The sequence below is a fragment of the Hemiscyllium ocellatum genome, chromosome 26, assembly GCF_020745735.1.
Source record: "Hemiscyllium ocellatum isolate sHemOce1 chromosome 26, sHemOce1.pat.X.cur, whole genome shotgun sequence".
Lineage (NCBI taxonomy): Eukaryota > Metazoa > Chordata > Chondrichthyes > Orectolobiformes > Hemiscylliidae > Hemiscyllium > Hemiscyllium ocellatum.
In genome coordinates, this window is record NC_083426.1 from 48,943,362 (window position 1) to 48,955,738 (window position 12,377).

The 12,377-nt window shown below is 41.1% G+C and overlaps 1 protein-coding gene across 1 annotated transcript in view; it reads right to left on the minus strand.

The window, feature by feature from the left end:
- Nucleotides 1–1,871: 1,871 nt before the first annotated feature.
- Nucleotides 1,872–12,377, minus strand: part of LOC132828237 (sodium-coupled monocarboxylate transporter 1-like) — an 88,811-nt gene continuing 78,305 nt past the window's right edge. The window contains exon 13 of the mRNA XM_060845199.1: nt 1,872–1,951. Coding sequence (XP_060701182.1) covers nt 1,894–1,951 — 58 coding nt within the window. The 3' untranslated portion in view covers nt 1,872–1,893. The remainder of the gene's footprint in view (nt 1,952–12,377) is intronic.

A 12,377-nucleotide genomic window follows, 5' to 3' on the forward strand; every position in this document is an offset into this window, starting at 1 on the left:
CTCACACCCTCCAACAATATCTGGCACCATAAATCTCTCCCTCAACACCTATATTTGTGGCTTTTTGCAAACCCTACCCTTCGTGTCAGTATTCTATCACCTTCTGATCCCACTTCCCACAATTCTTCATGTTGTAAACTCTCACCTCGCTTCAAGATTATTCTGAAGACGCTGTTTCTCAATAATGTCTTCACTGTTCCAAAGCCTTTCTCGTTCATTTTCTCCACCTTGCTTGGTGCCCACACTTCTTCATCACACTTTGACCATTCCTTAAGCAGATCCTGTATCCAATATGATCAGAACCTTTTTCTGATTTATGACATGCTAGTGTGTTGGAGTTTCTATCAACCTAACTGGATTCATAATCTCATTACTTATTCCAACCTCTGATAAGTGTGTTAACAGCACGTGCATAAGAGTGAAAACAAATTGGTGTATTTTTAATACAATTATGAATTGACAGAAAGTACTTTACAAGCCTGAACATGTTTTGTAACTCAACATAACATCAAATAAGATATAATGCAGAACAAGACAGAAAGTGGATGAACAGGGAAAGGTGGGAAGCCTGGCAGGTCTGGGTGGGGAACAGGGTGGGTAGAGAGCAGGGTGGGTCTGGATAGGGAGCGGGGTAGGTCTGGGTAGAGTTTTGGAAGGATAGGGAGCACAGTGGGTCTGAGTGGAGAATAGGCTGGGTGAGATGCACAGTGGATCTGCATATGGACCAGAATGGATCTGGAGGGAGGCAGGTGGATCTGCATGGAGAATCTGAGGGATAGGGAGTATGGTGCATTTGTATAGGAGCACAATGGGACTGAGTGGAGACCAGAGTGGATAGGGACTAGGGTGAGTCTGGAAAGTGATTCTGGATGATGAACAGGATAGGTAGCGAGTGATGTGAGTCTGAATGGGAGAATGGGTCTGGATAGGGAGCAGGGTCAGTCTAGATGGAGAACAGAGCAGAGTAAGTTTAGATAGGAGCACAATAGATCTGGGATGGGAGCATGGTGAGTCTGGATGGGAGCACAGTTGATCTGCAATGGGAGCAGGGTGGATCTGGATGGAGAGCAAGGTGGATGAGGAGCATGTTGAATCTGGATGTGAGAGGCAAGGGCCTTAAATTTATTACATGGGGAAACGTTCTCAGCAGTCACTCCCATGAAGCCAAAGTACTGCTGGCAACAGCTGGACAACGAGCTAGAAGCTGCACAAGGTTGTGACAAGTCTGATTAAAGTCACTTCAGAATGTGAAATTTTTTTGATCTGCAAACAGCAGTCTACTCCATTCCAAAAAAAAATGTAGCTGCAAATCATAAACCAGTACTTTGGAATACAGTCACAAGTTCTCAGTTTGCCTTCGTGATCTTGTCACTGCACTTGGAGAAAGAGAATGAGGGGTGTTTATGGAAGCAGACATTGACCCAAAGAGTGCGGCTAGCATCAAAAGTTTTCAAAACACAGCCATTAAAATCTTTAAAGCTCATGACTGTAAAAAAAAATTCTTCAGAGCAGTTTCTGTTAGTTTGATTTGACTGGAAGTGGAATGGAAAAATTAATCAATTTACACCCTTTTGCGAAGAGGAGCATTGGTGGGAAGGGAACAGTTTTATGTTATTTCGAGTCCAGCAATCTTTGAAAGAATGTACGGGGTAATTTTACACAGATGTTAAGCAATTGTATTCAGTATCTCCACAGTCTGATGATTTATTCACTGTACGTTAGTCAATAAAAGTCTACATGCTAACTATAAGTCTGTTGTGGATTCCTCATTCTTTTTCTCAGAATCGGGCTCCTGTTCGGTGGCTGTGGGCTCTTGATCAGTGGATGTGGGTTCTTGGTCAGTGATTGTGGGCTCCTGGTCAGTGAATGTGGGGGTGACCTTTTCTGTGTCAGCTATTGCTTCCAGCTCCTCCTCAGCAATCGTATCTTGTTGGTCCTGAGGGGACAATATCTAAAGGAACAACATCAAGAGTCAAAGCAGCACAAACAGCATCAATTCACAGTCTTTCAGAAACAAAAGTTCCATCTAGTTTTCTGTTTGGGAATCTATCCTGCAAATATGTATAGCCAATAACTTCCTCAGATTCTTCTCTCAACTGATCAACCATTATGTCAGCACAACTGATTTTTCAATGAAGTTTTGGTGACCACTTCATAGAAGCTCAAGGAAATATAAGTTTTAGTTCAGGGCTCTTATGGGGTGGTGGTAGTGACCCTACATCTGGGCCATGAGATCTGGTTTCAAGTTCTACATGTTACAGAGGTATTGTAATGTTACGACATTACAAATATCCAGCTGTTTTACATTCCAGGTAATTCATGCCAACATTTCCACCCAAATGTTCATTTCACATGTAGTACACTCCTCATGGGGGAAAAGAATGTCACTTAGAGTTGATAATGCTGTATTGAAATGATTTGGTTTGGAGCAGTATTCTGGCTATAGTGAACATAACTTAATTTCTCATAATTGGTACGTTACTTATTAAGAATCCTTTGGTCATTTCTAGGTAGAAAAGGTCAGGCTTTTCCAGTCTTATGGCTGTTCTCTAAATATCCTCGAGTATCTCACACCCTAAGACAGTTGATCTCTGACCTGGGGTCGATTGTAGTTGAAAAGTGGATAATCCACTCGAAATTTGATTTGCTCATGGAGGACACTAACTTTGTTATTTTTTTTCTTATGGAAAATTTGAAAAACTAACACTGACATTGGTTTTCAGCCACTTGCAGAATTTTGAACTGTGTCAGTTAGAAAACGTTGTGTCCCCTCGTTATGCAGCTCAATACTCAGGCACAAAGATTCTCTGGTTCCTGTTCAGCCAGAAAGGGACAAACTGAAATTTAGATAGCTGGGGAGATTTACTCAGGATATCAATCTTCAAGAATCTTTTTGAACACAGGACTGGCTAGAGAATTTGGCTTGAAAATGCATTTAACACACCACCAGCGGCAGTATGGAGGATCTTGTTATAGTCTGCTATGGGGAATGTTATAAAGTGATTAGTAATTCACTATATTCATTAGTCTGTTCACTTACTGTTTGAAAATTATCTACAGTAATCATTCACAGTCCTTCAACTGAACGTCACTCCAGACTATTAAGTAAAGGCCTATTCCAGATCATATAGGGCACAGTTACGTGAAACAAGTGACACTAAACACAAGAGAATTTGTAATTTGGTCCAAAACATGCATTAATGCACAAATCACGGTTGAAACGGTATTATCATTCTCATGCATAAATCCTCAAGACCATAGGATGTAGAAGGAGAAGTAAGTCACTCAGCCCACTGAGTCTGCTTTGCTGTTCTATGAGATCATGGCTGATTTAATAATCCTCAAATCCACCTTCCCATCGTATTACCGTAACACTTGATTCCCTTATTAATTAAATATCTGACTGTTTTCAACCATGAATATACATTTAATGACCCACAGCTGTCTGTGGTAATGAAATCCATAGATTGTCTGCACTCAGGAGAAGAAATTCGTGCTCATCACAGTCTTAAACGGGTGATGCCTTAATGTAAAATTATGCCCTCTGATCTCATACCCATTTACAAAGGGAAATAATCTCACCACATCTACACTGTCTAAATTCCTAAGAATCTTATAGATTGCAATAAGGTCACCTTTCATTCTTCTAAACTCTACAGAATATAAGCCCAACCTATTCAGCCTCTCCTCATAAGAAAATCCAATCATACTTGGTCTTCACATTTTTTAAAAATTTGCTCATCGGATATGGGTATCTCTGACTGTTTCAGCATTTATTGCCCATTTCTTGCTGCCCTGGAGAAGATGATGGTGATAAGCTGTCTACTTTACCCACTGCAATGCATGTGTTGTAGGTAGACACATAATGCTACTGGGGTGGACTGGCATGCAATTCTGATCTCCTGCCTAACGGAAAGGTGTTGTGAGACTTGAAAGGGTTCAGAAAAGATTTACAAGGATGTTGCCACGGTTGGAGGAGCTGAGTTAAAGGGGAGGCTGAACAGGCTGGGTCTATTTTCTCTGGAGCGTCAGAGGCTGAGGGGTGACCTTTATCGAGGTTTACAAAATGATGATGGGCATGGATAGGGTAAATAGCAAAGTCTTTTCCCTGGGGTCGAGGAGTCCAGAAATAGAGGGCATAGGTTTAGGGCGGGAGGGGAAAGATATTAAAGAGACCTAAAGGGCAACTTTTTCACTCAGAGGGTGGTATGTGTATGGAATGAGCTGCCAGAGGAAGTGGTGGAGGCTGGTACAATTGCAACGTTTAAAAGGCATTTGGTTGGGTATATGAATAGGAAGGGTTTGGAGGGATACTGGCAGGTGGGACTAGATTGGGTTGGGATATCTGGTTGGCATGGATTGGGTTGGACCTAAGGGTCTGTTTCCATGGTGTACATCTCTATGACTCTATAACAATGAAGAAATGGCAATATATTTACAGTTCTGGATGGTGAGTGGTTTGAAGTGAAATTTGCAATTGATGGTGTTCCCATGAATTGGCTGCCTTTGTCCTCTTAGATGGTTATGGTCCTGGGTTTGGAAGGTGAATTTCTACGTATAATAGAGTACAAACTGTTTCCACTGAGCATCATTGATATGTGTGGATATGGTGCCAATCAAACAGGCTACTTTGTCCTGGATGGTGTCAAGCTTCTTGAAGGTGTTGCAATGTTAGAGGATTTCTAGCATCTGGCCTGCTTTTGTAACCACTCCATTTATATGGCTAGTCCAGTTTCTGGTCAACCTTGTGAAACTTCTCTGGTCTGCCTATAACTCCAGTACATATATTTCCTTAGATAAGGGAACCAAACTGGTCACAGTATACTAGGTGTAGTTGAATGCCTGGTACTGTTTTAGCAAAACCTCCATATTTTTATACTGCATTCCATTTGAAATAAAAGCTTCCCTATTACCTTCTGAACTTGCATGCTAGCTTTTTGTGAGTTATGTCAAGAACTCCCAATTCTCTGGGCTGCACCTTTCTGCAATCTTTCCCTATTCAAATAATATTCAGCTCTTCTATTTTTCCTGCCAAAATGCATTACCTCCCAGTTTTTCACATTGTATTCCGTCTTCCAAGTTTTGCCCACTCACTCAATGTCTATATGCCACCGTTTACCTTCCCACCTATCCTTGTATCATCTGTAAACTTAACATTCACATTCCTCAATCAAGTCACTATATATTGTAAACAACTGCAGCCACAGCACTGATCCCTGTGCTACTCCACTAGTTACAGGTTGCTATCATGAAACAATGCCTTTATCCTAATTCTCTGTCTTCGATTAATAAGCCAATCCTTTATGCTAATCGTTGTCGAGTACCAGTGCACGCAGACTTCTGTTGACATAGATGTTGTAGCATAGCGAATCCTTGTAAGTCATCAGGAGCTTCTTGTCCACCACGTTCTTCTTCCCTCCTGTGGGAATCAGTAGTGGATTCAGTGCACATCAATCACATGGCAAGAACAACTTCTCTGAAAACCTACTGAGATTGGAGAAATGCTAGGTGATGTCAGGAGCAAACAGCTGATCACAGTCACCATCACTAGTGGAGGCCAAACATGGCCTATGGCCATACTAATCTCAAAATGACTAATCTCGGATGCTAAGCAAATTCAGGTCTGGTTAATACCTGGCTGGGAAACTGCCTGGGAACACCAGGTGCAGTAGGCTTTAGAAGGCTCTTGTGGTGCAGTGGTAATGTCCCTACCTCAGGCCAAGAAGCCTGGGTTCAAGTCCCACTTGCTCCAGATGTGTGTGGTCACATATTTTGAACAGTTTAATTATAAAATATGTAGAGGCCAAATGAGGAGTCTTGTGGCAGTGATAGTTTCCCTGTCTCTGGGCCAAAATGTCCAGCTTCATTGTCCCACCTGTGCCACACACCCGTGTAAACACATGAACTGGCTGATTAAAATATCTAGAGGCCAGATGTCAGTTTGATTAAACTATCTAGGGGTGTGAACAGACTGGCAGAGTCATTCTGTCGCACTGTAACAGTCAGATAAGGGAAGCTTTGGCAAACTCTGACCAGGTACTTTCTGTCTTTCAGACAGTGTCATCTTCACAACAAAACATTCACAATGTTTGAAGTTTAAGGATAGCCGCAGGAATTGATCAATGATGACTTTTTTAATGAAAGTAAACTAACTTTACATAAATAATGTCTCAGAAGGTTCAGTCAATTTCAATTTGTGAAGATTAAAAAGAACCCTGCAGCAAAAGCAAAGTACAGCTGATACTGTATGTCTAAAATAAAACTAGAAAACACTGGAAATCTTCGGTATCATCTGTGGAGAGAGAAATGAAGTTAATGTTTCAAGCTGAAATAAACCTTTGTATTTGATGTCAGTAGCCAGTTTGACTCCACTATTGGAGGAAACTCGAGCACTTGCTTGATTTTATCAGCAATACAGTGGGTCAATGCTGAAAATTCAAAGGATGGATCCCCAAACTCATTCTTACAGAGATTCTGCTGTAAAGTGTGAACCTACAATCTCATTGCCATAGAGATCAGCTGCAGTGCAGATTCCCAGGGGGAACAGCTGCAAAATATAGGTCCCCAATATCCTTGCCATGGGGATGTGGTGCAAAGTGCGGATCCATAATTTCATTTCCACAGGGATTAACTACAGTGTGGATCCCCAAACTCATTCTGATGGGCATTTGCTGCAAAACATGGATCCCTAAACTCATTTTGTAGGGTCCTGCTGCAAAGTAAGGATGCCAAAACTCATTCCTGTTCAGGATGGATGGTCGCTCATATTTGGACAGAGCTGTGTAAGAAAACATGCTGTTGGCTGACTTATTTTTTATTGCACACAATTAATATTGCTTTATAGCTCTTTAAATACTGTTACCATCTCACCAGTCTATGAAGCCCTGATAAACTCAGAGGAAACACCCACCTGTCAGGAAACTGACTATGAGACCAACAACCACAACAATCAGTGTACCGATTGGGCTCAAGTAAAGATATGAGATTGAATACAAAGTGTCTGCGATTGCTGGCCTGAAATTGAAAATGAGAAAACAATTGAAGGTTGTCACTAAAATGTTTGGAAGTACAGAACTTAAACAATGCAAAATGTAAACTAGGAATTAAAGCCTTCTGATAACTACAAGACCAATAGTTTCAAATTCTGGACACCTTTTAGGAATGCTGAAGTTTAAGGATGGTATTAAAGTAAGGCAAAGATCAAATGTGTTTTATTGTGAAGTAGATTGTTGATAAAATGGAGCTTAGATTGAGGAGTATAATTGTTCATTTACTGCTGTTCCAAATCTAAAGCCTGATTCTCTGCTGCCTGCATATCTGCTAAGTTGGGATATTTTCAATCTATAACACAGTACATGACTAAGTTGGTATCCTTAATAGAAAATAATAATTTGGGAAACTGAAATGTCACTTGTAGAATAAAATCTTATGAAGGTAAACTTTTGAGATCAGTCATTATCCACCATCTTCAAAACTCACCACCCCTGCCAGTGACACACAGTGGCTGTTCTATCATGTATACATTTCAGGAACTTGCCAAAGCTCCTTGCTAAAGTACCTTCCAATTTGTGATCTCTTCCACCTAGAATGACAAGGGCAGCAGATGTGTGGAAAATGATCACCAACATATTCCCCTTTGAAACACTCTCCATCCTGACTTGGAACTATATTGTCGGTGAATGAAATCCTGGAACTCCCTTCCTAACATCATTGTTGTAGTAGCAGGACATCCACATAAGACCATAAAACCATAAAGTTAAAGAGCAGAATTAGGCCATTAGCCCCATCAAGTCTGCTTCAGTTTTCAATTATGGCCGATATGTTTCTCAACATTCATAAAAGTTCATAAGATATAGGAACAGAAATTGGCCATTTGGCCCACCAAATCTGCTCCGCCATTCTATCCTCACACCCATTTTCCTGCTTTCTCTCCATATCCTTTCAACCCATTTCCAATTAAATTCCTAATGCCCGAAACGCTGATTCTCCTGTTCCTCAGATGCTTCCTGATCTGTTGTGCTTTTCCAGCACCACAGTCTTGACTCTGATCTCCAGAATCTGCACTCCCCACTTTCTCCCAATTAAAAATCTGTCTAGCTCCTCGTTGAATTTACTCACTGACCCAGCATCCATTGCTATTTGGGGTAGCGAATTACAGATTCACAACCCTTAGGGAGCAATAGTTTCTCCTCAACTGTTTTAACTTTGGTATCCTTTATCCTAAGACTATGACCTCTCGTCCTAGAATGCCCCACAAGGAGAAACATCTGCTCCACGTTAGTTTTATCCACACCTTTTATCATCTTCAATATAGCAATATGATCACCCCTCATTCTTCTAAATTCTCCTGACTGCTCCCTGTAACTTTTGATCCCTTTACTAATAAATAACCTGTCTGCCTGAAAGGCTCTCATTGACTTGGTCTCCATTGCCCTCTGTGGCAGAAAGTTCCATAGATTCACTATCCTCTATGTGAAGAAATTCCTTTTCATCTCAATTATAAACAGCCATCCCTTCACTCAGAGGCTGTGTCCTTGGGTACTCATATCTCCTACTATTGGAAACACAATCTCTTTGTCCAGTCTATCCAGGCATCTCAGTATACTGAAAGTTTCAATGAGATCCTTCTCGTCCTTCTAAACTCCATTAAGTACAGACCCAGAGTCATTAACCACACCTCATATGATCCCTCCTTCATTCCCAGGATCACTTTTATGAACCTTCTCTGGATCCCCTCTAATACCAGCATATCGTTCCTTAGATATGGGAACAAAACTGTTTGCAATATTCCAAATGTTGTCTGACTGAAAACCTTTTCCAGAAGTAAATCCTTGCTCTTACATTACAGCCCTCTCGAAATAAATGCCATCATTGCATTAGCCTTCCGAACTGCCAACTAATCATGCAGTCTTAACCTTAAGAGAATCCTAAACTAGGATTCCTAACTCTCTTTGTGCTTCAGATTTCTGAAGCCTTTTCACGTTTAGAAAATAATGTTCCTACCAAAGTGCATAACCGCACACTTTTCCACACTGTGTTCCATCTGCCACTTCTGTGCCTACTCTCCTAGCCTGTCTAAGTTCCTCTACAGCCTCTCTGCCTCTTTATTATCTGTTCCTCCACCTATCTTTGTGTCATCTTCAAACTAAGCAACAATGCTGACAGTTCCTTTGTCATGATCGTTAATGTTTAATATGAATAGTTATGGTCCCAACACTGACATCTGCAGAACTCCACTAGTCACCGGCTGCCATCCTAAAAAAGACTCCCTTATCCTCTTCTTTCTGCCAGTCAGCCAATTCTCTATCCTTGCCCCTCATACCATGGGATCTTATCTTATTTAGCAGTCTCCTGTGCAGCAAAAGCCATCTGGAAATCCAAATACATCGTGTCCACTAGTTCTCCTTTGCCTAACTTGCTCATTACTCCCTCAAAGAATTCTAATAGATTTGTCAGGCATGATCTTTCCTTGGCGAAACTGTGCTGACTTTATTTTACCATGCACTTTGAAGTTCCCCTCAAACAAACGTTGCCAAACTCCCCTGTGCCTTAACTGGTCTATAATGTCTTTGTCTTCCTGACTTACTTGCTGTCTCTTTTAATTTGGGCTGGGCAATTCCTCCTGCTGAACATTCTCTCTGGATTACAGCCCCCTGCTAAATCATTTTCAACCCTCTCATCAGCACCAGCAAACCTCCTCATAAGGATGCTGATCCCATTGTTCAGGTCCAACCCATCTGCCTTATACAGTCCCACCAACCACAAAAGCTCTGCCTCCTGCACTACCTCTCCATTCATCTTTCTAACTTGCTATTTCTCTTCATGAATATGGGGGTCCTGAAGCAATGCACATCTATTGGTCCATTTTTTTAACCTACTTCCTACCTCCCAAAATTGTACTTGCAGCACCTCATACCTATGGTCATTGGTATCAAAATGTACTTCAATCTTTTTGTCCCTCCCCCTTCAGAATGTTTTGCAGTTGTTCAGTGACATCCCTGACCCTGGCAAACAAACCACTTATGGCCCCAGAGAGGAACATACCATTTTGAGTGAGCGAGCTGACAACTCAAGACAATCAGCTACACTGAGAAGAGTCAACAAAGTGATAATCCAGAAGCAGGAAGACCAACAGTGGACCTGTGTGTGCCTCTGGAGCAATGACATTTGGGGTAAAGGGAGCAGTGAGAGCAGAAAGATCCAGAGCAAACAGACTGGAGACAGAGTTAGTTCAACAAAACAAAATCATGACATCTCACGTGACCAATAAGTAATTGATGGATATTTCTCTCTTTTAAAAAAAATCAGAATGTGGGTGCTGTAAATCAGAAACAAAAACAGAAGTTGCTGGAAAAGCTCAGCAAGGCTGGCAGCATCTGTGAAGAGAAATCAGAATTAACGTTTCAGGTCCGCTGCCCCTTCCTCAGAACTGCTAAGGAAGGTTCACTGGATCTGAAACATTAACTCTGATTTCTCTTCACAGATCCTGCCAGCCTTGCTGCGCTTTTCCAGCAACTTCTGTTTTTGGTATTTCTGTTGTTGTGATTGGATATTGATTTAAATTTAGATCGTAAATACAGTTTTTAAAGCTCACCTAAGCTTAAAAAGGAAAATGGAAAGCTCAGAGTGCATGAGAAAGTGTTGGCAGGTAGAATTAAGGAAAACCCAAAGGATTTTTTAAAAAAAATACATAAAGAGGAAGAGAATAACTAGGGAAAGAGAAGGTCCTATTGGGAGCAGAGAGACAATGTGTGTGAGGATGTAAAAGGTATGGGCATAGACCTCAATTAATACTTTATGTTTGTTTTTATAATGGAAAAGGATGCTGTCAATATAGATATCAGGGTGAAGGAATGTGAAATATCAAAGTAAATCAACATAGGGAGGAGGTACAGGTGGTTTTCGCAGTCTTCAATATGTTGGCCTACATAAGATGTTAACAAGTTTTCTGAAGATTTGTAGTTCAGGTTGAGGTTCTGGATGTAGGTTTGCTCATTGACCTGGAAGGTTCATTTTCAGACGTTTCGTCACCCTACTAAGTAACGTCTTCAGTGGGCCTCCAGGCAAAGCACTGTTGATAATTCCTGCTTTCTATTTATATGTTTGGATTTCTTTGGTTTGGTGACGTCAGTTCCTGTGGTGACATCATTTCCTGTGGTGATGTCATTTCCTATTCTTTTCTCAGCGGGTGGTAGATGGGGTCTAACTCGATGTGTTTGTTGATAGAGATCTGGTTGGAATGCCATGTTTCTAGGAATTCTCGTGAGTGTTTCTGTTTGGCTTGTACTAGAATGGATGTGTTGTCCCAGCCGAATTGGTGTCTTTCCTCATCTGTGTGTAAGCATACTAATGAGAGAGAGGCATGTCGTTTTGTGGCTAGTTGATGTTCATATATCCTGGTGTCTAGTTTTCTGTCTGTTTGTCCAATGTAGTGTTTGTTACAATCCTTGCATGGTATTTTGTAAATAACATTAGTTTTGCTTGTTATCTGTTTAGGGTCTTCCAAGTTCATTCGCTTCCCCAACAGCCAATGGGCAACTTCAAACCAGTGTCTACAGGAAATCAACACATACGGACCAAATATTGAACTAGAGAGGCAATCACCCTAACATCCACAAATAAAGCTGCATCAGAACATTATTGCAACGAGCCACCACACACTGCAGCACAGAGGAACTACACAGAGCAGAGGAAAATCACCTATACAGTGTATTCAAAAAGAATGGGTACCCAATGAACACAGTCCACTGATTTCTCAGCAACAAAGCCAAACAAGCAGACAAAGGACATCCAGAAACCCTAGTCACTCTCTCCAACATCAAAGGCATCTCGGAAATGACTGCTAGGCTACTCAGACCCCTTGGCATCATGGTAGCCCACAAACTAACCAACACACTAAAACAGCAGCTTTCAGGGCCCTGGCAGTAACTTAAAATTCTTTTCTGGCCACAGGTGAGGTGTTAGAGAATTGAAAGAGTGCTAATATTGTCTGCTTATTAAAAATTGTAGGGAAAGGATAAACAAGGAAATTATAAACCAATTAGTCTATAATTGATGGTGAAGTTGTTGAAAATAATATATCTGCATTTGGAGAAACAGATGTTATTAATGGATAGCATGGATTTGGAGACTGTGTTTGACAAATTTGACTCAATTTTGAGGAAGTAATCTGGTGTGTTGATCAGGGTAATGCATTTGATATGGTCTACATGGACTTTAGTCTGAGAATTAGTGCCAGGCACTTCATGGTGTCATACAGCACAAAACAAAACCTTCAGTCCAACTCGTCAATGCCAACTAAGTTTCCCAAACTAAACTATCCCATTTGTCTGCATTTGGCCCATACCACTCTAAACTTCGGAATCGACCAATCTTCG